This window comes from Neophocaena asiaeorientalis, unplaced genomic scaffold (genome assembly GCF_003031525.2).
Source record: "Neophocaena asiaeorientalis asiaeorientalis breed wild unplaced genomic scaffold, Neophocaena_asiaeorientalis_V1.1 scaffold147, whole genome shotgun sequence".
Classification (NCBI taxonomy): Eukaryota; Metazoa; Chordata; class Mammalia; order Artiodactyla; family Phocoenidae; genus Neophocaena; species Neophocaena asiaeorientalis.
The window spans coordinates 361,802-387,561 of NW_020173758.1; the positions used below are offsets into that span (position 1 = coordinate 361,802).

General features: G+C 40.5%; 1 protein-coding gene, 1 long non-coding RNA gene and 1 other non-coding gene across 5 annotated transcripts in view; 2 read left to right on the forward strand and 1 right to left on the reverse strand.

Moving 5' to 3' along the window:
• Positions 1–20,261, forward strand: LOC112403637 (uncharacterized). Of its 2 annotated transcripts, none has more exons than XR_003003950.1 (3): positions 1–400; positions 11,811–11,989; positions 19,754–20,261. It is a non-coding gene; the product is annotated as an uncharacterized LOC112403637 (long non-coding RNA). The 2 variants fall into 2 exon arrangements; XR_003003951.1 differs by lacking the exon at positions 1–400 and adding an exon at positions 9,637–10,602.
• TRNAR-UCU (transfer RNA arginine (anticodon UCU)) lies at positions 302–386 on the forward strand. Its single transcript is given in 2 exon segments — positions 302–338; positions 351–386. It is a non-coding gene; the product is annotated as a tRNA-Arg (tRNA).
• DNTTIP2 (deoxynucleotidyltransferase terminal interacting protein 2) overlaps positions 15,521–25,760 on the reverse strand; it is a 13,659-nt gene continuing 3,419 nt past the window's right edge. The window contains exons 3-7 of one of the 2 annotated variants that reach the window (XM_024751224.1): positions 24,481–24,619; positions 21,549–21,644; positions 20,326–20,490; positions 18,262–18,371; positions 15,521–16,246 (exon numbers count right to left, since the gene is read on the reverse strand). In XM_024751224.1, the coding sequence (XP_024606992.1) occupies positions 16,153–16,246; positions 18,262–18,371; positions 20,326–20,490; positions 21,549–21,644; positions 24,481–24,619 (604 nt within the window). In that variant the 3' untranslated portion in view covers positions 15,521–16,152. The remainder of the gene's footprint in view (positions 16,247–18,261; positions 18,372–20,325; positions 20,491–21,548; positions 21,645–24,480; positions 24,620–25,760) is intronic. The other variant, XM_024751223.1, reaches the window with a different exon arrangement.

A 25,760-nucleotide genomic window follows, 5' to 3' on the forward strand; every position in this document is an offset into this window, starting at 1 on the left:
GCGCGGGCGTGATTTGTCCTGCGCGGCCAGGTACGGCGGTGCCCAGGGCGGGCCGGAGACGGGGCTGCGGCTGTCCTCAGACGCACCAGCCGGCACCCGGCGGACTCGCGCCCGCCCTTCGCTTGCAAGACTCGCCGGTTTCGTTAAGAGGCGGTCTCCGGGTGAGGACGGGCGCTTGCGGCCGGTGTGTGTCAGTGTCCTGGCCTCTGCGATACAGACCGACGGCTAAGGGGGCGGTGGGAAGGGCGCGGGGCCGTTGCCTCTGGCTTAACAGAGCAGATGCGCAGAGAGTCCAACAGGTGGCTCCGTGGCGCAATGGATAGCGCATTGGACTTCTAGAGGCTGAAGGCATTCAAAGGTTCCGGGTTCGAGTCCCGGCGGAGTCGCAGTTTTTCCCCCAGTACGTAATTTATTTTCTACACTTGTCATTTCTCTCATTTTCCTAAAGGGTTGAACTGGCCTCGCATCATCTGCCCACTGCCTTCGGCTTCTGCAGCTCTTTCACCTCTAGCCGCTCGCACCTCTAGTCTCTCCTTCCCTCTGCTTCCCTGGCTCAGTGGCTCTTGGCCCTGGACCCTGCAGACTCCGGAGCCGGAGCCGGGAACTGGGAAGAGCGGCCTGGGCGGCGGCGAAGCGAAGCCTCGCGGTTTCAGCCTGAGCAGAGCGCGGGGGAGGCCCGGGTCTAGGGTGTTTTGGGAGACCTGCCCCCAGGCCCCGGGGGTACGCCCCTCGCCAGGAGCGCGCGCGTGGCTGCTAGGGAGGGGTGAGCAAAGGACGAGGAAACGCGCCCACACAGTGAGCTGCCCCCCCAGCCCAGAAGGCTTACGAATTGACATGTACTTGAATCCCCAGTGGGATCCTGTCAGAAATGCAGATTTCTGGGCGTCACTCTCATTCAGTCGATCAAGGTGGGGCCCAGGAATCTGACTTTCGAATAAGAACGCCCTCTCCCCTTTCCACGATTCCGGTGCAAAGAGACCCGAGGTCCACTCTGCTTGTCAGCTGCTCTAGGCAGGGATGACTATCTTGTACTTCTTCTCCTGACAGTTCATAGCTTTGCACGAGGTTAGGTTTCCACCTCGCTAAAGGCGAATGAATGAATGAATGAAATTTTAAAAACCCATTGTAACAAACAATTCATGCAAAAAATACAAAATCCAAAATTGTCAGAAAAGGTACAGGGAAAAGTAAACATCCTTGTTCTTCCTATATCCCAGCCTTTCAATTCTCTATAAGCCATCAGTGAAAATGGTTTCTTGGCAGTATTTTCAGATTTATTTTATGCACATGTCAGCATTTCTATATCTATTCTCTTTCTTTATGTTTGTTGATGTTACTGATATAGGTGATATAGCATTACGATTGGTAGTATATTATGCTTGCTAGTTCACTTATTAATACAATAGAGCTGCCTTGTTCCATTGTACCTAATGATTTAATAGTCCCCAATAGTTGGTCATTTAAGTGTCCAGTATTTTCCTGTTACAAACAATGTTTCAGTGAACATCCTTATTCTTACATCATTGTACACAAGTGCAAACGTATCTGTAGGATAGATTCCTAGGAAGTTGAATTGCTGTGTCAAAGGTTTATTTGTGCATTCTTTGATAGATACTGCCAAATTGCTCTCATAGGGATTGTATCCATTTTACCCTCACTAACAATGATAAAAGTGGCATTTCAAATTAGTGTAGAAGAGGAAGAATGTTCATTATCAGTGGTTCTGGGACAAAATTCCCACTTCACTCCTTTTACAAAAGTATATTCCGGATGAAGAAAATACAGGTTTAAAAATAAAACCAGGAAAAGCACTAAAATAAAACGTGATGAAGTTATTTAATAAACTGAGTGCGATATAACCCCAAACCTAGAAGAATTTAAAAAATTGATAAATACAAATATATGAATTTCTCTAAGACAAAAAATAAAGTACCATAAACAAAATCAAAAGACAAACTGGGAAAGAATAATTACCATACATATCACAAAAAAAGGGCTGGTTTCCTTAAAATGTAAATAACTCCTACAAACCAGTAAGAAAACGACCAACGATGCAATAGGAAAATGACCAAACTCAAGAACAGATAAATTACAAAAAAGAAATACAAATTATTCTATGTATAAAAAGATGCTCACCTTCATTCATAACAAGACATGGATTGAAACTACAACTAGAAACCATCTTTCAGCTGTTTCATAACATGTAGGGTATGTTGTTGGTGAGATTTACATTTAATTTTCTTCTGTAAATGCAGCATTGTTTAAAATGGCCTCCGGAATTCCCTGGCAATCCAGTGGTTGGGACACCACGCTTTCACTGCCCGGGTTTGATCCCTGGTCAGGGAACTAAGATCCTACAAGATCCCTGCACGGTGGGTAAAAAAAAAAAAATTTTTTTAATAGAATGGCCTCAAGCTGGAAATAACCTACATGTCCATCAATAATGAACTGTTTGAAGAAAGTATGGTAGAGCCTTGTAATTGAACTGAATACAACGCAGACCTTTAAAAAATGAGGAAGATCCATATATACTGCTATGGAAAAATAACCAAGATTATATGAAAAAAATTGATACGTAAATGAGTACTTAATATTCTTTTTATGTTAAGTAATGCTAATAATAATAGTAGTAATAATGTATATTAGCATGACTGTGTGTGCAGAGAAAATTTCTGGAAGGATATATGTACGGTTAACAGTGCTGGGGCAGGAGGGACAGTGGTATGAAGGGTTGGGGGTCTTTTTACTGATTGCCTGTTTGTAATGTTTGAGTCGTTTTCATAATAAGCCTATCTTATCCTTGTAATAAGTTAATTTTAAAAAGATAGAGCAAAAGAATTCCTAAGCTAATGAGGAAGGAATAAAAAGCATTTGGTGCCTGTTCTTAAGTTCACTTTCTAGTAGTCAGCCCTGATACTGCTTATCCATTAAAGATTTTCTGAATTTGATTTAACAAACATTTATTAACTCCTTATGTTCTGCTCTGTGCTGGATCTCAGCCATAAATACACCCTTTAGGAGCTCCTCCTACTAAGCATAGAGAAATATGTCAACAAGATATCTCTTTACAAGGTGATTCCAGCAGGGACCATGTCCTGAAGGTCTTGTACACCATGTTAAGGAGTGTGGACTTCGCCCTAAAGGCAATAGGAAACCATTGCCTAGCTTTTTTCTTTTTTAAAGTTTCTTTTTTTTTAGATGTTGGGGGTAGGAGTTTATTAATTAATTTATTTTTGCTGTGTTGGGTCTTTGTTTCTGTGCGAGGGCTTTCTCTAGTTGTGGCAAGTGGGGGCCACTCTTCATCGCGGTGTGCGGGCCTCTCACTATCGCAGCCTCTCTTGTTGTGGAGCACAGGCTCCAGATGTGCAGGCTCAGTAGTTGTGGCTCACGGGCCTAGTTGCCCCGCAGCATGTGGGATCCTCCCAGACCAGGGCTTGAACCCGTGTCCCCTGCATTAGCAGGCAGATTATCAACCGCTGCGCCACCAAGGAAGCCCCACCTTTTTTCTTTTTAATTTTTAATTTTTCTTATAGAAGTATAGTTGAGTTACCATGTGTCAGGTGTCTGGCAAATTGATTCAGTTATACATATACATTCTTTTTCAGATTATTTTCCAATATAGATTATTACAAGATACTGAGTATAGTTCCCTGTGCTATACAGCAGGTCCTTGTTGTTTATCTATTTCATATATAGTAATCTGTGTCTATTAATCCCAAATTTCCCTCCCCCCCTTTCCCCTTTGGTAACCATAAGTTTGTTTTCTTTAGTTGTGAGTCTATTTCTGTTTTGTAAATAAGTTCATTTGTATCATTTTTTAAGATTCCACATATAAGTGATATCATATGATATTTGTCTTTCTCTGACTTCACTTAGTATGGTAATCTCTAGGTCCATCCATGTTGCTGCAAATGGCATTATTTTTTATGGCTGAGTAATATTCCATTATATATATATGGAATATATAATATTAATATAATATATAATATTCCCTGGTGGTCCAGTGGATAAGACTCCACACTCCCAATGCAGGTGGCCTGGGTTCGATCCCTATAAAAAATAAATATATTTTTTAAATTCTATACATACACACACCCCCCCCCATCTTCTTTACCCATTCTTCCATTGGTGGACATTTAGATTGTGTCCATGTCTTGGCTATTATAAATAATGCTGCTGTGAACATCAGGGTGCATGTATCTTTTTGAGTTAGAGTTTTCTCCAAATATATGCCCAGGAATGGGATTGCTGGATCATATGGTAACTCTATTTTTAGTTTTTTAAAAAACCTCCATACTGTTGTCCATAGTGGCTGTACCAATTTACATTCCCACCAACAGTGCACATGAGTTCCCTTTTCTCTACAACCTCTCCAACACTTGTTATCCCCTGTTTGTTTGGTTGGGGTTTTTTGTTGTTTTTTTTTTTCTGATAATAACTATTTTTACAAGTGTGAGGTGATATCTCATTGAGGTTTGATTTGTACTTATCTGATGATTAGTGATGTTGAATGTCTCTTCTTGTACTTATTGACCATTTGAATGTCTTTGGAAAAATGTATGCATTTCACTAATAATTAGTGATGTTGAGCATCTTTTCATGTGACTGTTGGCCCTCTGTATGTCCTCTTTGGAGAAATGCCTGTTTAGGTCTTCTGCCCATTTTTTTTATTGGGTTGTTTTTTAGATATTAAGCTGTATGAGCTGTTTGTATATTATGGAAGTTAATCCCTTGTTGGTAGCGTCGTTTGCAAATATCTTCTCCCAGTCCGTAAGTTGTCTTTTTGTTTTGTCTATGGTTTCCTTTGCTGTGCAAAAGCTTTTAAGTTTAATTTTGCCCCATTTGTTTATTTTTGTTTTTATTTCCATTACTCTAGGGAACAGGTCCAAAAAAATATTGCTGCGATTTATGTCAAAGAGTATCCTTCCTATGTTTTCCTCTAGGAGTTTTATAGTATCCAGTCTTACATTTAGGTCTTTAATCCATTTTGAGTTTATTTTTTATATGGTGTTAGAGAATACACTAATTTCATTCTTATACATGTAGCTGTCCCCTTTTTCCCAGCACCATTAATTGAAGAGACTGTCTTTTCTTCATAGATTATTCTTGACTGCTTTGTCATAGATTAATTTTGACCATAGTGTGTGGGTTTATTTCTGGGATTTCTATCCTGTTCTGTTGATCTAGGTGTCTGTTTCTGTGCCAGTATCATACTGTTTTGATGACTGTAGCTTTGTACTATAGTCTGAAGTCAGGGAGCATGATTCCTCCAGCTCTGTTCTTTCTCGGGATTATTTTGGCTACTATTATATTTGGGGTCTTTTGTGTTTCCTACAAATTAAAAATTTTTTTGTTCCAGGTCTGTGAAAAATACCATTGGTAATTTGGGATTGTGTTGAGTCTGTAGATTGCCTTGGGTAGTATGTTCATTTTAACAGTATTGATTCTTATAATCCAAGAACATGGTATATCTTTCCAGCTGTTTGTGTGGTCTTCAATTTCTTCCATCAGTGTCTTATAGTTTTCGGAGTGCAGGTCTTTTGACTCCTTAGATAGGTTTGACTCCTTAGATATCACTTATATGTGGAATCTTAAAAAATGATACAAATGGGGCTTCCCTGGTGGCGCAGCGGTTGAGAGTCCGCCTACCGATGAAGGGAACACGGGTTTGTGCCCCAGTCTGGGAAGATCCCACATGCCGCGGAGTGGCTGGGCCTGTGAGCCATGGCCGCTGGGCCTGCGCATCCGGAGCCTGTGCTCCGCGATGGGAGAGGCCACAACAGTGAGAGGCCCGCGTACCGCAAAAAAAAAAAAAAAATGATACAAATGAACTTATTTACAAAACAGATACCTAGGCATCTTATTCTTTTTTTTTTTTTATTTTTTTTATTTTTATGGCTGTGTCGGGTCTTAGTTGTGGCACGCAGGATCTTTGTCAAGGCATGCAGGATCTTTTGTTGCAGCATGCGGGCTCTTCATTGCAGTGCGTGGTCTTCTCTCTAGTTGTGGTGTGCGGGTTTTGTCTTCTCTAGTTGTGGCATGTGGGCTCCAGAGTGCATGGGCTCTGAAGTTTGTGGCACACGGGCTCTCTAGTTGAGGCGCACGAGTTCAGTAGTTGTAGCACATGGGCATAGTTGCCCCACAGCATGTGGGATCTTAGTTCCCCAACCACGGATTGAACCCATGTCCCCTGCATTGGAAGGCAGATTCTTTATCATTGGACCACTAGGGAAGTCCCTCTTATTCTTTTTGATGTGATGGTAAATGGGATTGTTTCCTTAATTCTTCATTCTGATACTTCGTTGTTAGTGTATAGAAATGCAGCAGGTTTCTGTATATTAATTGTGTATCCTGCAACTTTACTGAATTCATTGATGAGCTCTAGTCATTTTCTGGTGGCACCTTTAGGATTCTCTATGTATAGTATCATGTCATCTGCAAACAGTGACAATTTTACTTCTTCCTTTCCAATTTGGATTCCTTTTATTTCCTTTTTTTCTCTGGTCGCTTGTCTAGGACTTCCAAAACTATGTTGAATAAAAGTGGCGAGAGTGGGCATCCTTGTCTTGTTACTGATCTTGGAGGGAATGCTTTCAGCTTTTTATCATTGAGTATGATGTTAGCTGTGGGTTTGGATGTGTGTTCTGTATCAGCCCTCTGTCCACATTGTGGATTCCAGGCTGGAATAGCACAAGACGGGAGGCTCTACAACCAGTTCAGGGCAGTTAAGGTCATCTAGGTAAGAAAATTATGAGGGCTGGAACTAGGGAGGTGTTTGGGGAGTGTGATAAGTATACAAATTGGAGAGAGATTAAAGGAGTCCAAATTGATGGGACTTGATGAATTAAGGGATATATAGAGGAGAGAAAGGGAACAGTCAGAAAAGACTCCCATTTCTAATTAGGGCAGATGAGTGGATGCTGAAACAGTCACAAAGGAGACAGAAGGAGAGAGAAGTGGGTTTTTGGGAAAACTAAGTTCATATTTCTATGTGTTGAGCCTGAGGTCTCTGTGGAACATCCTGGAGAAGATGTACAGTTGGCGGTTGATATTCAATGCCGAGGACATGGCAAGCTCTCAATAAATATTTATTGAATGAAAGAACTAAAGGAAAGTAAATATGTAGGGAGAGAGGAAAGGAAAAGAAGAGAAGGTCTGCAGCTGAGGAGACTGGTCTAGGCTTGAGATTTAAAATTTATTCACCTACAGATGGCACTTTAAGCTCTGGACACAGGTGAGATTGTGCAAGGAGAGTATAGATCGAGTAAGGAGAGATGAAGGTTGAAGACAGAAACCCAGAGCACAGACAGTTGAAGGATAGGCAAAGAATGAGTTCTTCAAAGAGAAAAAAAAGGGTAGCCAGAGAGGTAGGAAGAAAACCAGGAGAAGAAAGCATTATCTCCAAGAACTGATGGAGCAAGTTTCCTCTTCAGGAGAACGGAGTCAAGAGGAAAAGGAAGACATCTCACATTTTTGTAAACACCTGCTTTATGCCAGCAACTTTATTTAACCCTTGCCATTTAATTATCCCTCCAGTCCTAAGAAGTATGAATTATCCCTGTTTTATGGATGAGAAAGTTAGGGTGCGAAGATGTTATGGGGGTAAGGTGAGGATTGGCCTCGGCTTGATGGAAAAGTGCCTGCTCTTCTGAGGCAAGTAGGAAGAGGGCAGAGGAAAAAGCATGAAGGTGGAGAAGGGAAAATCATAGGTGTTCACGTTTGAGGACCTATTTCCTTTGTGCCCTCTTTCACTGCTCTACCTCACACACCCAGGATTCCAGGAAGGTAGTCACAAAGTGGGAGCTGCCCCAAAGGTGGAGACATTCCCATCTTGTGCCACCTGTACCCAGTACAGACTCTAAAGACCAGCGGCTAGGGGTGGTTTCATTCCAGCTTCCTCTTGGGCTTTGTACAGCCATCAGCATTTTTAAAATATTCTACAACTTCATCCACCTTCTATTCTATTCTATATATATATATATATTTTTTTTTTTTTTTTGGAGAAATACAAAGTTGAGTAAGAGTGCATTTTCTTACAGCGTTCGTCCTAGTGAGGGAAGGGGGCCATGGATTGGTGATTCCATTAATTAGGGTTGGTTTTGCTATGAGTGACAGGAAACCAAAGTAACAGTGGATTTGGCGAGATAGAGGTTCCTTTTTTTTTTTTTTAATAAATTTATTTATTTTTGGCTGCATTGGTTCTTTGTTGCTGTGTGCAGGCTTTCTCTAGTTCCAGCAGGGGGGGCTACTCTTCGTTGCGGTGCACGGGCTTCTCATTGCAGAGCACGGGCTCTAGGTGCGCGGGCTTCAGTAGTTGTGGCACGTGAGCTTAGTTGCTCTGCGGCATGTGGGATCTTCCCGGACCAGGGCTCGAATCCGTGTACCCTGCACTGGCAGGCGGATTCCTAACCACTGCGCCACCAGGGAAGTCCAAGATAGAGGTTTCTTTGTCACGTGAAAGTCCAGGGAATGGCAGCTGCTTGATCATGAGACCCAGGCTCCTTATTCTTCCATCTTCAAAATACAGGTTCCACCTCATGGTCCAAGATGATTGCTCCTGCCCCTGCCATCAGGTCAGCATACTAGTTAGTGCGGAGAAGATAAAGGGACAGAGCCCCATTCCAAGCTCACCCTTCTTTGAAGGACACCTCCCAGAAGTTGTACATACCACATTCACTCACATCCCATGGAAAGGTGGGAATCTTAGCTTTTTTTTCTTTTTCCCCAAGGTGGACACAGTCCCAGCTAAAAACCATGTGTTCTGTAACTGTAGAAGAAAGGGGAAAAAGGCAGTTTCTGCTGTTGATGCTGAAATAGGCATGCAGATAGCTATAGTGCAAGGCTAAAATGAAAGTGTGACAGTTATACGCACTAGCTCTGCGACATGAGGCAGGTTATTTAACCTTTCTGTGCCTCGGTTTCTTCATTCATAAAACGATGAGGTTAATAGTAGCACCTACCTCTTCGGTTTACCTAAAGGTAAAACCTAAATCGTTACCTATATGTGTAATATGTTTCATATGTACATACATACATAATGGTTACATAAAGTAAGTTGAAAGTCCTTAGAACAGTGCCTGGCACTTAAGTAAGTGCTATATAGTGTTTATTAAAAACAAAGTAAAAATAAGCACAAATGGAAATTTCAAGAATGTACATATCGGTGGGGAAAAATCTGAAAAAATATCTTATGAAGAAATGTAGAGTGTCAGCTCAGTGATGCCTGGGATGGTCTCATTCCTTCCCTGGGCACCGCCAGCACCTGGCACATTGCCTTGCACAGAGTAGATGCTCAAACTGCTGGTTTCTGAATGGGCTTGAAAGGTCAGTAGTATTTTGTTAGGTGAGTTGGAGGCAAGGAAAATATTTTAGGTGGAGCTACCCATATGAACAAAGATAAAAGGTGAGAACTCACTGTACCCAGCACAGTAGCTGGCATGCACAGCACTTGGTATATGTTGACTGACCACTCAATATCAACTAGTTTGGTTTGGCTGAAATCTGTCGGGTCTAGGCAGGAAGACACATCACTTTAGAGAATTTAATATGGGGAATTGTCACACAGGTGATGAAAGTGTAGGCAACCCAGATATTGCAATAGTAGGAAACCTCTATCACCCCTAGTGCCAGGGGGATAATGAGAGGAGACGGTGTTCCCAGAACCCAGAATCCTGGGGTATCCAATGGTGGGAGGTTGCCTGGTGGGAGGTGGGAGATGGCAGAGCTGCAACCCAACCCAAGGCAGAGAGGGAGAGAAATACCCTGACTTCTTGCTTCTCCTCCCCTTGTCTTAGGTCAGTGTCTCGCTGCAAAGTCATTTGGCATCTGGGAAATGTCATTTCCTGTAGTCGAGAGCAGAGCAGTGAGAAATAGGCAGATGACCCGCACAAATGAAGTTTGGAGCATGAGCGGGGGAGTGATGTGGTGTCATTTTAGTCTTGAATGTCAGATCTTGAATGTAGGGGTTTCCTCATGTTTTGTTAGGCAGAGGTAGGCCATAGAAGGTAAAAAAGCAGAAAGGCATCATTAAAACTGTTTTAGGAAGGCTTCCCCAATGGGGAAGATGGAGAACAGGGAATAGTAGCTTCCCTTTGAGTACCTGTCACGTGCTAGGCACGGTGCTAAGCACTGATTCATCTCAGAAAGATGATGTATCTGGTTCTGGATATGTTGAGTTTGAGATGACGTCACGATACATATATGGGCGTATCACATAGAACAGGAACTGTGCATCTGGAGCAGGGGTGTAGAAGTGTAAGGATGGAGACTTTGGAGCCTTCCACGGAGAGGTGAGAGCAATGCAGAAGGAGAGGGAGGACAAGACATTCAAGTTAGACAGTATAGCGGAAGAAGATAAGAGGGTAGGCATTATGGGGGACCAACGAGCAGTGGGCAGAGTAAGAAAACCAGTGAAGGGAAAAAGAATAAAGGGATAGGAGAAGCTGAAAGTTCATCTTCTCGCAGGAGCAAAGGGAAGCTGGAGCTTCAAGAAGGAGAGTAAGGAGTGTCAAATAACATTTCCTCGCCAGAAGAGATGAAGACAGAGGGAAAAGCTATTGAATATAGCAGCTGGATGCATGGAGGAATCGTTTCTCTAGACAGGTGAGGTCACAGAAGGAAAAGTGGGCGTTTCCTTGGCTGGGAGTGGCAGGTGAGAGTATCAGAAAAAGAAAGAAAGAACAAGACTAGTGGCACATACAAAGACATGTCTGACCAACGGATCCAGATTGATTAGGGAGGAAAATGTATCTTAATGGGGGTGGAGGATTGGGAGAACGAGAGGGGCTGAAATACTTGAGATCATGAGTTTACAGTCTTTGGAGGTGGGGCCCAGGCATCAGTACTTCTGGAGCCACCTCGAATAATTCCAAAGTGCATTCAAGGTTGGGTTAGAGGGAACTGGAGGGAAGGCTAACAGGATAACAGATTGGGGTAGTCAGAGTTCAGTATCTTGGCCAGTTTCAAGTAAGTCCATGATGGTGACTGACTGAGGTGGAGTGAAATTGAGGGTAACTGGAATTGATGAGATTGAGCTTGAAGGAAATGCAGGCTCGTCTTGATTCAAATGCCTTCGGCTAAATCGGGACAATGATTTCCACTAAAGGAAAAACCCAGAGTCAACCCTGAAGGACTACAGTCAGGTAAAATACGTGAAAAGCGTTTAAGTTGTGATTCATCCAGCAGTCACCAAAGCACAGGTAGAGGCACTGAGCCAGTTGTTGTGTATCTTTTCATCTCACTTTATTTGACATCCACTCCCTCCTGGCAGGTGAGGGCAGCTGACAGTTGAAGGTGGGTAAAGTGGCAGATTTGGCTAGAAGGGCAGATGTTACAGATAAATCGGCCAAGGTTTTGATGAGCGTCACATTACAGAATTAAGCCATGACCTGTTATCATTGTCTCATAGCCAGCCGTTTTGGTGTGTGTGTGTACACATATATAAAAATGGGAAAAAAATAGGTCTACCTGATAATGCCAAGATATAGAAAACTTTTATTAACTACAATGTGTACCTTGTTTTTGTTCTCTTTAGTACGCTACTCCTGTGAACTTCCCTGGGTTATGGGGGTGGAGTAGATGGAGGAGGGAGGGGCTGAACAAAACTTCACATACATTTTTTTTCATATAGATGACTGCGTGCACATATTTCTTTCCTACCATTTAAAAAGGTTGAGGAACACCGCTCAAAGTCATTTATAGTATCCCTCACTGCATATGAGAGCTAAAATTCATATGGTAATTGGGTTAAATCTAACCATAGTTTTCATATCCATATTTCATTTTTCTTCCCTTAATGAACAAAACCTCAGAACTTCAATACATTGGATGGGGTTTGAGGTCAGGATTTTGGTGCCTGAAACCTACCAGTTCCTGCTTTGCAATTCTGCCAAGGAGGTTGTCATCATAAGGAAGATGAGCCAATGGAAAAGAGAGTATACCACTCATGGAACAGCTTTAGAGGAGCAACCCTGACCGCAGGATTTCTCAGGTAAGCCGAGATTGAATGACGTGTTCCTATCATCCCCTGCCATTCACAGAGAAAGCCTGGCTCAAGAAGGCCCCATGTCTAATTTCCCACCTCGTTTGGAAGAGAGGATGAGAGGCCTGCCCTCTAATAGGGCAAAAGTGACTGACTGCAGATCGTTTCTGACCTCTTAATACAGCAACTTCGTTCATTTGTAAAACTACAGCTCAGTGAGTATCCTGGGCTCACTTCAATCTGGTTAGCAACTCCTCTTCCCTCAGGAGGGGTGACTAGGAAGGAGGCAGGTGGGGAAGAGCAGGACTTCCTAAACACTATGCAGTGCCAAAGTGTGTGGGTCATGTTTTGGCTTTATAGCAATTTCTAAGCTATACTACCATTAAACTGAAGATAAATTTCCGTTGTCATCATGCTTTTAAAAGAAAATGTTACAAGGTGTCAGGCATGTCAGGGAATGTCTTAGGCCTTCCAGATCTGCTCAGCAGCCCGCTGAATACCACTGAGCGACCTCATTCAATACCATGTAGAGCAAAAATCACCTAGCTAAGCCCTGGCCGACTGAATCATGAGATACAATAAAACAGTGGTTGTTCTGAATCACTGAGTCTTGGGGCAATTCTATGCAGTGATAATTGGAATGAACATACATCATCCACCACCTATCACCTGAACCTAAAATAGTTTTGCCTTTTTCACAGTTGGTGTTCAGTATTTATTGATAACCATTTCCCTTTCAGAACCTCCTCCACTGTTATATAAAAATTCACATTTCATAGTTTGAGACATTCCAGTTCTTTGATAAAACACTGATCTGCTTAAGACATTTAATTGCAGGTCATGCTACTGACCCTGCTTCTGGGAAGCTATTAGAAATTGAAAGCATTCATTCTTCACTTAAGTTGTGTAACAATGAGACCTGAATTTTACATTCTAGTCAGATGCTTGGGGAGTTCATAAATCATTTTGTTTCAATCCTAACTGAACGCTTTCAGTAAGATGTTGTAGGTATTCTGAGCAGTAGTTGTCATTGCCTGAGGTATTGAACTGAATGAGCATCTGCACATATTCCAGAAGTGGTACTGAACATTTTTTTCATGTGATGTTTTCTTATAATTTGCTATTTCTGAGAGTGGGACCCCTTGAATTTATCCCAGTTGCTCAAAGTTTCATTAAATGTTTCTATACAGCCTTTCTTCCTTTTAAAACCCTGCCATTTATCCTCTGGACAGCCAAGCATGGCCTGTAGTCTGACATCCTTGTTATGAGACCCATGCGACATTTCTTCAGGTCTTAAAAATAGGTCTAATGGTGTTTCTCTAAAGCAGCTGTTTTGTTTTTATATTATGGCAGAACACTGAACACAGAGCTGATTTTTGTGTTAGATGCCAGGAAGCTCAGAGCTTGCCTTCATCAACTGTTAGTTTTCTAACTTCTTCCATCTTCATTTTCCTTTCCCTAATTTCCTCACTTTAGAAAATAAAAAAAAAACTAGCTTTGTAGGCTTTTTTTTTAAAATAAGATGTCTTAAAAGCATTTCAGAAATCTTTCAAGACCGTAAGGTATTCTGAAGGCCCTCCTTTCATTAGCACACTACATCAGCACTTTGTACACTTTACAATGCTTTTCAGTTGAGAAGTCCATGTACTTCTGATAGTCATTAAGCCTTAAAATAGTTCCAGTAAGTGAACTGAGTTTAGTGACACAAGCCAAAGTCACTAAAACTTTTTCTCAACAGTTGCTTTGCTTAAAAAAAACAAGACAAATACATACATTATTCAAGTATAGATTTTTGTAGAAGGCTGGGAGCACTAAGAGACTTCGTTCTGACCTTTACCTAGTTATATAACTGTGCCACCAGGGAAGCCCATATTTTGGTACTCAGTTTTGAAGATTTAAAATAAATTTGTGAAGAGCACATTTGAGATGAAGTTACTATGCATCTTACCAGTTTTAATTCCTTAAAGTAAATGTTAATAGAGATCACTTTAAATGACTTTTAGCTGAAGCATTTATTTCACTGAATAAGGTATTTTACATTCGTTGATAACTCTCTACTCTGTTCCAAGTTACTTATGTGGCTTACAAAAATACATATGATTAAAAAAAAAGAATCAATGGAGACAAAAAAAGAGCGTGTTAAAATGTAACTATAATACATTTGACCCTTGAACAACGCAGGCTTGAACTGGGCAGGTTCACTATACACAGATTTTTTTCCCAATAAATCCATACTGAAGTACTGATATTACATGATCTGCAAGCAGTTGGTTCTCAGATGCAGAACTGTGGATACAGAGGGCCTACTGTTAAGGTTTCTGACTTTCAGCTGCATGGGGTTCAGTGCCCCTAACCCCCGTGTTGTTCAAGAGTCAACTGTACTCAAAACACGTACTGAGAGCACCTCTAAGGTGGGTTAGTGAGAGCTGAACTTGGCGCTTAGGTTCGGTTCTCGTTCCTCATCACTGCCTTCCAATCCAGAGCTCTAATGCTGCTCTGTGTGGGAAGGATTAGTTCTCCAATCTTGCTTTCCCTGTAAAATGCACTATAACGTACCAAATATTTGTCATAACTGCAGTTCTGAAGTATCAAATAATTCAACCTATTCTAGCATTCACTAGTCAGAAACCAGCATGAAAGTCATGAATAAAGTTGACACACACCTTGAGCCTGAGAAAAAACTGCGTAAGTCCTCAACTGCGCCGAGAAACACCATACAAAAGGACTGACAGCTTTGACTGTTCTTATAGCATAGTAGCATGAGCTGAAGAAACGTTCTACTAACAATGTCTCCTTCTGGAAGAATGTGTAACGGGTAAATTATTTCTTGTTTCTATATTTAATTCTCTCATAGCAGGTCCTTATTTTACCCAGAAGGCAAAACTTAATATTCTTGGAATAAAAGCTTTTCTATAAGAGAACAGATAGAGATGTTTCACTAACTCCACCTATGAATGTTGTTGTTTTACTACTAGGCTGCTTATGATCCCAAGCAGTAAACACAAAATAGGAGATTTCTTATTTACTGAAATCCCAAGAAAGCAGTATGCTACAAAACAGACGTCCCGTGAATAACGACATGAAGGAAGCAATAACCCACCAGGAAGCATGAACAGAAATGGCCAACACTTCTTGGGTGTCGTGAGTTGCTTTAGCCAGGATGCATATTTCTGCCACTGGAGATAAGATAGGCTGGGCCACTTTACCTCCTGGCCAAATTAAAATTATATTAATACTATTTCACTGGAACACAATATTGAATCTGGAGAAAATCTATCTTTCCTCCTGTTTCAGTTGCTAAAGAAGGAAAATAGCTCTCCTGCTTCTACCTTTAACCCAGACTTCCCAAGTAGTCTATTTTTTAAGTCCTTTTTATAGCTTCATTTAGTTCTTTGGTCATATACTAACATACACATGCTCCAAGAACACTTTTTTATTTTTCTTTTGGCGGTACGCAGGCCTCTCACTGTTGTGGCCTCTCCCGTTGCAGAGCACAAGCTCCAGACGCGCAGGCTCAGCGGCCATGGCTCACGGGCCCAGCCGCTCCGCGGCATGTGGGATCTTCCCAGATCAGGGCACGAACCCATGTCCCCTGCATAGGCAGGCAGACTCTCAACCACTGTGCCACCAGGGAAGCCCCAAGAACACTTTTAACATTTCTTTGGTTTCAACTGTGACTGTCACACTGGCAACAAGATCTCTGTATCCCAGCTTCACCAATTTTCTGGACTTGAATGTGCACCTGACAAAAGGGCACCATCTCCCCCCTACACACACCTCTCTACATAATAATTACAATATTGCTCACGTATGTTTGATCATATTACTTTAAAATTTTTGAATGTTAGCAAACTTTATATTTTTTAAATGTTTTAAATTTTCTTTAAATAACCAAATGTTGAAAACTTTACAAAAATGTTAAATGACTGAGGTTACTTTCCTTTTTTTCCTCCTCAAAGGGTCTAAGCATGAGTGGATCCTTTGTAGACACCCCTATTTTTATCCCAAGGGGCATGTGATTAATCCTCTCTAAAATCAACTTTTTCCAAAGAGAAATCCCTATATATAAATAGGGCCAGGCTATGTTAATTTGTTTGATGGTTGTGTCAGTTTTCAAAATATCTTTAGTAATAAAGGGGAGATGTAAAATTTTGTGATTTGCTTGGTGAATCTTAATTGCGAAACTTCTTCTTCTTTCGAAACTTCTTTCCTGCTGCATTTGCTGCCTTTTCAGCCATAATCTCTGAGTACTTCCTTCGGTTATATCTAAAAAGAAAAACCAAACCTTTAAGTTCTAAAGTATGACACACCAAACATTAGAAGTTAATGTAACCTTTTGGTGGGAGAGGGGGGTGGCGGCGGGGAGGCACTTCTAAATTTCATGGTTTTTTTGTATTTTCACTATCTATTCATCACATCTGCACTAAGTTCCACCATGTGTAAGAAGCCATACTAGGTGTTGCGGACAGAGCAGTGAACCAGCCAGCCATAGTAGTCCCTACCCTCAGAGCTTGCAGTCTAGTAAGAAAAAAACGGCAACGGTACAGGAAGACTTTAGAAAACTTTCAGCCATTGGAGACCCATGCTGTCATTTCTAAGACTGCCATCATGAAGATTACAAAATATAGGTCAATTTTAAGTAAGCAAAGACTCAATCACCTTGTACCACACACCTCTGTGGGGAAGGAAACAGACATGCTTGAGAGATAGGAAAATGGGAGGGACTCTGACAGTTTGAACATGGGACTGAAGGGAGAAGAGGTATTAGGACTTGGCCCTAATGGACAGAGGGTGATGCCGTTTGGTCATGAGATACAGAACACTGGGAGAGGACCAGAATGTACAGGGAGGATGAGGTCAGTAGACCTCAAGTTAGCTCTTAGAGGGGCCTGTGAGATGCCCATTAGATATTCCTGAGGCAGTAGCTGGTTATGGGCTCTGGACTCAGGAGAGATCTAGACTAGAAATACATATTTGAAAGTCAACAGTATATAGATTAATACAACTCTGTGGGGATGAGATTTCCAAAGAGAGAGAAGTGAGAAAAGAGCATTGCTTGTTTCTAAAAATTTCACCATAAACCAGACTCATTAAATAGTTTACGTAACACTCAAGTTAAACTTGTTTTCCATGTCTATATATTACACCAGTTTAAAAAACCTTGAAAAACATTTTCACTTTTGCTACTAAACGAATCTAGAAGTCTGGCAGAGGTTTCTATATGAGGTATGCTTTTAAATCTATACTATACACATACCTACTTCAAGGATATTTAAACATACTCAAATTGCCCCCATCTCAGGAAAAAAAAAATCCAACTCCATCCACTAGCTGTGACTCTCTCATCTTGCTCACAACCAAACTTCTTCAAAGATTTCTCCCGTATTTCTTCAGTTCACTCTCAAGTACCTTACAGTCTGCTTTCCTCCCCATCACTCCCCTGAAAACTTCTGCCAAGGTTACTGTGACCTCCATGTACTAAATCCAAAGATTTTAGTTCTTACCTCAACTGAGCTCTCAGCAGCACTTATTACTGTTAGCCACTCCCTCCAGCTTATACCTGCCCGTAACTTGACTTGACTTCCCCCCCACCAATTTATTTATTTATTTGGCTGCGTTGGGTCTTCGTTGCTGCGCGCAGGCTTTCTCTAGTTGTGGCGAGCGGGGGCTGCTCTTCGTTGTGGTGTACGGGCTTCAGTAGTTGTGCCATGCGTAGTAGTTGTGGTGCACAGGCTTAGTTGCTCCGTGGCATGTGGGATCTTCCCAGACCAGGGATCGAACCCGTGTCCCCTGCACTGGCAGGCGGATTCTTAAGCACTGCGCCACCAGGGAAGTCCCTTTCCTTGACTTCTATGACACTGTGCTCTCCTGGTTTTCTTCATGCCTCCCTGGCTATTCTTTCCCAGTCTCCTTTGTGGGCTCATTCTCCTCTAGTCAGCCAAATACTTTCACGCTTCCCTCTAAAGCAGTGGTTCTAAGTTGGGAATGCTTATGCCCCACAGGGGCCACTTGAAACTGCTTGAAGACATTTTTGAGTGTCATGAATTGGGGGGGAGGGGAGTGCACTACTGGCATCTAGTGGATAGACACCAGGGAGGCTGTTAAAGATCCTACAATGTACAGGACAGTCCCCCCTAATAATTATTCCATCCAAAAAATATAATAGTGCTGCTGTTGAGAAACTCTGTGCTAAAGCATTTAAAAATTGTCTTGAATTTAAAGTTTATGCATATTCTAAGGGAAAGCACACATATTATAAAGTGAAACATAAATTCCTTTACCTTCTGAACTCAGAATCGGCCAGCAGTTCCTCCACAATAGTTCTCTTCCTTTGTTTCCTGGGAACTCGTGAATGGTAGAAGTCAGCTGGATTGTCAACAATGGTTCCAATCTATGAATGATTGATTGAAATAAGTCATGCAATACCTGAAGGCCAAGTATCTTTCATATCTCAGGGTAGCTAGCTCTAACAAAGTATATTTATAGAAAGTAACGGAAAACACAGCTTACAATTTACCAATATTAAAATTAGTTTTGCCGTTTCTTAAAGAAAAAAATCACTTATTCAATCTGCACTGGGTCCTACTAATGACATTTCTTCATTAGAGTTTACAGTAAAACCAAAATTCCTTTTATATAAGTGCTAGCCAGTAAATTCTTGATGAATAGTCTAAATAGAGGAGGAAAAGTGGGACAGATAGTCTTTTGTTTTAGTTTTCCAATTTAACGAAATTGATACATACATTCTACTATATACCTATTTGATCTCCTAGGTTATCATAATTGCTGCCAACTTAGAACCTTCTTACTGACCACTCTGCATCTGTTCGTACGTTCAACCAAGTAAAATTTACAATGTCTACTATGTGCCAGGCACTGTGCTAGGTGTTAGGGAAACAAAGACAAAGAATATCTGGTCCCTGCCAGTGAGGGGGCCAGAGTCTTTTTAAAAAATTTTATTTATTTAATTTTAAAATAATTTTTTAAAGTAATTAATTTTTTTTGGCTGCACTGGGTCTTCGTTGCTGCTTGTGGGCTTTCTCTAGTTGTGGCGAGCGGGGACTACTCTTCGTTGCAGCGCACAGGCTTCTCACTGCAGTGGCTTCTCTTGTTGTAGAGCACAGGCTTTAGGTGCGTGGGCTTCAGTAGTTGTGGCTCGCGGGCTCTATAGCACAGGCTCAGTAGTTGTGGCGCACAGGCTGAGTTGCTCCGTGGCATGTGGGATTTTCCCAGCCCAGGGCTTAAACCCATGTCCCCTGCACTGGCAGGCGGATTCTTAACCACTGCACCACCAGGGAAGCCCCCAGAGTCTCAAGGAAGATCCAAAGGTACGCAACTAAAAAATTAAAGCATAACCTAATATTATGCTGAACAAAACACTCTAGATGCTCTGAAAACTAAATGGCGAATTCTACCGAATGGAGGTAAAGAAGGCTTTACAAAGGATGACATTTTAGCTTGGATTTGTATGGGTAAAATTTCACCAAGCAAACATGGCAGAGCCAAACACTTGTAAAGTCAGAATGACTAGACCAGTCTGTGCATATCCTGAGAAGACTGAGTAGCTGAGTGTGTTGGAGCTTAAGAGGAGACTATGTGACCAAAAAAGGGGTAGTGAGCTGGTTTGGGTGCACATGGTGAAGGGCTACATTAAAGGGTATAGATATAAACTCTATCCTATAGGTTGTAAGAATCACTGAAGGTACCATTGAATATCTTGATTATCATTGAGCAGAGGTGTGTCATAAAACAGATTGCTATTATTTTTTAAAGGAAAGATGACTGCCTACAATGTAGAGGATGGACCAAAAGGGAGAGCAGACCTGGAGGCAAAGGACTATTACAGTAATCCATGAGTGACAAGAAAGGTAGCCAAGAAGAACGAAATGAACTTGAGAGCTACCAGAGGGTGAATCAATTGGACTTTCATCTGAAAACACTTTGGAAACCAACTTTTAACTTGTTTTCTGAATAAAGAACCTTGAAAAAGAGAAGAGTTTGGTGTACATGAGTCCCTCTTTCCTGCCCCATCCTGCAAGGAGTCTTGCTCTTAGGCTAATAATACTCATATATGGTACACCCATCTTGTAAGTTTCATAATTTTTAGAGAAGAAATTATGAAAAGCTAGTTACCGTTTGGAAACCTAGTTACCATCTGGAACACCATCTTTCTATATGGAAAGCCATTACAAGCTGGTGGCTGTCTGAACTGGGTTCTGGCCATTATTATACGGCCCAAGCAGATGTGCTCTGTAAATATTCATTTAAGAGTAAACAAATCACTATAGTGCTTTCCAAACTAAAATCCTCAGAACATCACTACCATTATTCTGTTTGCTTCATACCTGGAAGTACTTGGGGAAGCCATCTCTATCATTTTTCTTGTAAAACCTTTTTGGGTCCATGCTAGCTCTCATCTTCAGTGCTTTGAGATCATTTTTCAGTTCATCTGTCAGTTCTGGAGCTTTCATACCAAACCAGCCATCACCTGCTGTTTTTTGTCGCTCTTGCTGAAATTCAAATTTCAGAAACAATTAGAAAATTCTAATTTTAATAAGCAGTGTATAAACTGTACCTCACTCCCCCTAAAATTATAAAGAAAATTTCATGAAAAACAAATAAGGTTACTTTACAGGAATGTATATATTAGTCTCCAGATTCACCTTTCATAAAATGATTAGATCACAAAAAGTGATTTCTCTGATAAATTAGGCACAGCACTGTCAGTTTCTTAAATGAGGGCTCCTTAAAATTTACTTTGTATCTTAGTAAGAACTGCTGACTTGTTGGGAGAGTAACCCATAGCTTCAATTTTTATTGTCTAGAATACCCTACACAAGATGTAATGTATAAAAAACATTTTTACTTCTGAAGCTTTTATGTAAACATTAACACTTTTACTGAGTCACCGAGTTGTCTCAGAAAGTTACTCACTCCAGCAAGTCCAGAAATTTCTATTATTTCTAAAATTCAAAAACTTTCTATTTTTTGAAAACTCCTAGCAAGTTATTTGCTTAATTTCATTTTTTGTTCATTCACCCAACAAATATTGGAGTGTTTACCATGTGCCAGGGTGCTCTGGTCATATTAGTGACATTACTGGAGCACCATCCTCAAATTTCCTCTTAAGCTCTCTCAATAATTTCTTTATCCTTATTAGGTGAAATGGAAGTAGTCCCCTGTATTTTACTAAACAAAATACCTTCTATGCTTTCAGTTGGCAGACTAAATAGGCCAGTGTTTTGAATGGTTACATTCAGTTCCCTATAAAAGCCCACAACAGAGCTCCCAGCCTTCTGTGAACAGTATCTATAAGCCAAGAGGTGTGGTGTGGACAGTGACCTCATATGCTGGCTGCCACTGTTTTTAAGGATGGTAAAAAAGAGCTTTCACTTTGTGAACATATATATGAAACGTTGTTTATGGAACCATATTTTACGGGCTCTTAGATATCTGTAACAATTTTCTTTGGAAACGTATATATTTCAATTGTACAGCCATGTTAGATAAACTGAACATATATAGTCAAACACATTAAACATTCTAAATAATGAGTCACCGTACTCACTCTGCGTTTTTTCTGAAGTTTATACTTTGATTCACTATATGGTGGGACACAGTAGTTTTTTTCAAAATCAGGAGTAATGACTGCTTTCTGCAAAAGCTGCAAAAATATTAAACTGTTTTTAAAATGTCAGAATGTAATTATTGTTTCACCATTATTGCCTTATAAAGGAAACCTCTCCCATACTGAAGACTACTCCAGATATATTAACCTTCTATATGGACAAACATACTACTGCAAAGTTGCTCTTGTCCTTAAATTTGTAAATTATATCAAAATAAAAATGCTTTAGAAGACAAACTGAAGGGTTTAGGCAATCTATAAAATCAATATTCATCTCAAATTTCTTTTTCTAATCTGAATCTGCACACACCAGATATACGTTAATGTGTCCACTTGCATTTCATTGGTTTGCAACCAGCCACCTGTACCAACCAACTGGAAACGGAAGACAATAGGAACAATGCCGTAGAGTTCTTGAACTCCCTGGAAAAAAACCTGACTAGGCTTTAATAAGTTCTTCGATGCTGGTAAAACAGCTTTCTGTGATCTGAGGAGACCAGCTAGACTACTGATAAGAAACAGCAGTATAGATTTGGATTAAACAACATATGCTTTTTATGGTATACCAATGAAATTATGCCATCGAGCAAATCTGCTTTTGGCAACCCAACAATATATCAAAGATGCTCTTTCAATGTCAATTCATACAAAGATCAACTTCATTCTTTTTAACAGCTGTTATGCATAATTTTTCTTCTTGATATTTAGTTTAGTAAGTCTCCATTACATTTTCCATGAAACATTGTAAACACCATCTCTGCACACTTGTGATTATTTCTGTAAAACAGATTCCAAAATGTGTCATTTAAATTTTGATAGGGACTACTAAATTGCCTTGCATCCAAGTAGTATAAACACCTACCAAGAGTTAATCAGTACCATTTTCTTTACATAGCCAACACAGGAGATTATCCTTTTGTGTTTTGTCAGTGGTACTTCATGAATGTTTCCATTTGCTGTTGATCAACTTTTTGTGTATTTATTAGCTATGTATTGTAATATAAGTCTTCTTCTGTGGTATGCCTGTATTTTGGGGGGGGTTATTTTTCATTTTTATACAGGGTTGTGTTCTTATTAATTTGTAGAAATGTATTTTGTATCTTGGTATTAACCTGTGGTCTTTTACTTGTCTTTAAGGTGTTTTTATTTGCCCAAGTTTTAAAATTTTAAGTAGTCAGATCTGTTAATCTTTTCCTAAAGAAAGATTCTGCATTTGTTGTTACTTGCCTAGGGTGATTAAATACTGTCTTAATACTGTGTATGTGACTGAAAGGAACCTGAGGGCTATTAGTCATTTCCCCAGTATAAGAACTAAAGACAGCTGCTCCTTAACCCTCAAAACAGTTCACAGGAATACAGCAAATATTAATTTGGTCAATAACATTTGAAATTATCAATTTAGAAGTCAATTATCAATTCAGAAATCCTCAATTCAGGTTCAGGACTAGAAGTTGCTGGGTAGCACAGTAGCAGTCTAGACTTTCCTATCAGAGAAGAGAGCATGACATTTATTTAATAGATTATTAAGAGCTGGTTGTGTGTCAAGTACTATAGTAGGGTTTAGACTGGTTCTCAACTGAGAGCAACTGGCAATATCTGAAGACATTTTGAGGTGGGGGGACGGTGCACTGGTAGAGATGGATGCTACTGGCACCTATGGGGTAGCGGCCAGGGATGCTGCTAAAAAATATCCTACAAGGCACAGGACATTTTCCCACAACAAAGAATTATCCAGTCCAGGAATAAAAGACAGTAAAAAAAAAACAATGAATACCACATGATCAATAATCACTTAGATCTATACTGGGTGTTGCAGAAGCAGGGAGGAGGTAGGGGGAAGGACTAGGGTCAAAGAATGCTTCCTAAAGGTTGTGATTTATAATCTCTGCATTGGCCTGGGAAGGACCAGGGTGTGTTCAGGGAACTATAGGAATTTTCAATGGTAAGAACACAGCAGGTGGACAGTCAGAGCTAGAGGAACAGAGGCACCTTGAATGCTCTGAGGAACTACTACAGGACTTAAACAGAATATCATGGTCAGATTTGTATTTTTAGAAAAAGAAATCTAGCAAGACCATGGAGGATGGCTTGAAGAAGAGTAAGGAGGCCACTACAATAGCCTAGATGAAAAACACAACAGATGTCACTAGTCAGTGACAGTGGGGTGGAAAGGAGGGGGCAGAGTAGAAAGTATGTAACAAGCACCGTCCCCCAGGCTTAGTTGTTGAGTGCAAAAGGGAAACAGATTTTCCTTTGCAAAAGGAGGAACTGGTTTAGGTAGGGAAGAGAAGGGCAATTAGTGAAGTCAAGTGCCTGAGCACATCTGAATGAACAAACAACAGGCACCTGGATTTAAAGACCTGGGTAGGCTGCAAGGCTAGAAAATACTGATACTAAAGATTTGTAAGTCATTCAAGGTGACAGCTGAAACTGAGGGTTTGGATGAGGTTACCTAACCTGTAATTTCTTTCTGAAAATATATGTACAATTTTATGTCTATGCGCACATGTGCTTTTTTTCTTGGTGGGGTTAGTGGGCACTCGCAGCTTTCAGATTTTCAACACAGTCCAAAGCAGTTAAGAACTAAAAGTATAGCAAGAAAAGAAAAAACACAACCCTTGGGATCATAACTGGTGATTGCAAGAAGAGTAACACTGATCCTATATCACTCTAGTTTTCAAGCCTCATCTTCTATAGCTGGGACTTTATAATAAAAAAGAAGAAATGATTGTCCTGGAAAGAGGGAAAAAAGCAGCACAGTAGGCTAATGTGGTTGCACTGTAGGAAAATTAGTCTCTTACCAAGGACTAATCATTTCTAGAAGTGACTGGTTAGTTCTATGAAAACCAATGGGATGCTTTGTGCAACTTACCTCATTTTTCTTTTTCTCCTTGATCTGTGTTAGGGTTCTCTTGTTCAACTGTAGCTTGTCTGCATTGACATTAATATACAAACCACCCAGCTGCTTAATACTCAGACCAGGATCTATGCTGCTGCTAGTCAACTTCAGACTGAAAGAGAAATGATCACTTTTAAGTGATTAAGAAATGATCTTTAGATCATTTAGTAATTCAAAATGGAAACAATTGAGACTGTATTTTTATTTAGAAGAAAATTATGGGATGAATAATGAATTAAGCCTTTTGGAAGCACCTCAAAATTTATTCCCTAGTTTCTCTTAGAAGAGGATTAAGGCCATATTACATGACAACAGACTTCATAAAGGGATTTTATAAAGAAAGAATTACAGAAAAGAGGAGGAAATACATCTGGCAATTTGCTCAACTTCACGTATACGTAGTAAGTTAATATACGTCCACATACTTCCATCTCCAAAGCCAGTGAGAAAGACAGGGTCTTCTACTCCGAACTTCTAAGTTATCCAAATTTGGAAAGTTTTTCTGGGTAATTTAAGGGCATTTAGTAGTGCCTCTAAATCAGTGAGTTTTAAACAATGAGCATTCGTACTTTCCACTGGAGCTTTAAAAAAAATATAACTGTCAAACCCTGGATCCACCAAATCAATCTTCTGCAGTTGGCTTGGGCTCCTGCTATATTTATGTAATAAAAATTTCTACTTTATATTACTGAAGAGTCCTTTTTATAAACAAGTACACTTGGACTTACAGTCAGTTTCTTTCCTAATTATTCATATAAACTGAGCAGTTGAAAGTTTTGATAATCAACCTCTACTGGAAAGTGAAATCATTCAATTGTAGTGCCTTGGCAGTGATTCTCAACCCTGAGTGTACATTACAATTATCCTGGGGAGGAGGTGTGGCTTTTAAAAAATAAGTACACCTGAGACTAGCCTCAGCGAGTTCACTGGTTTACAGTGAAGACTAGGCATGTTAATGGATAGTTCCTTACCAAGGATGCCTGTATTTCCAGTGGATACACTGCCACCAAGGGCCTGTGCCTAGGAAAAACAAATTTGAAAAACAAACAAAAAAGAAACTAAAGAAATAGCCCCCAAAGAGTGCTTTTCAATGGGTGGTAGATGGGATTATAGGTTATTGTTTCCCTCTATTTTTCAATTTCTCTACAATCAACATGTAGAAAAAGCCAAGTTACCTCCCTTCCCTTTTATATGTTGCTCTTAATAATCGTGCAAGAAAACCTTAACAGATGATTTTTTTTTTTTTTTCTTTT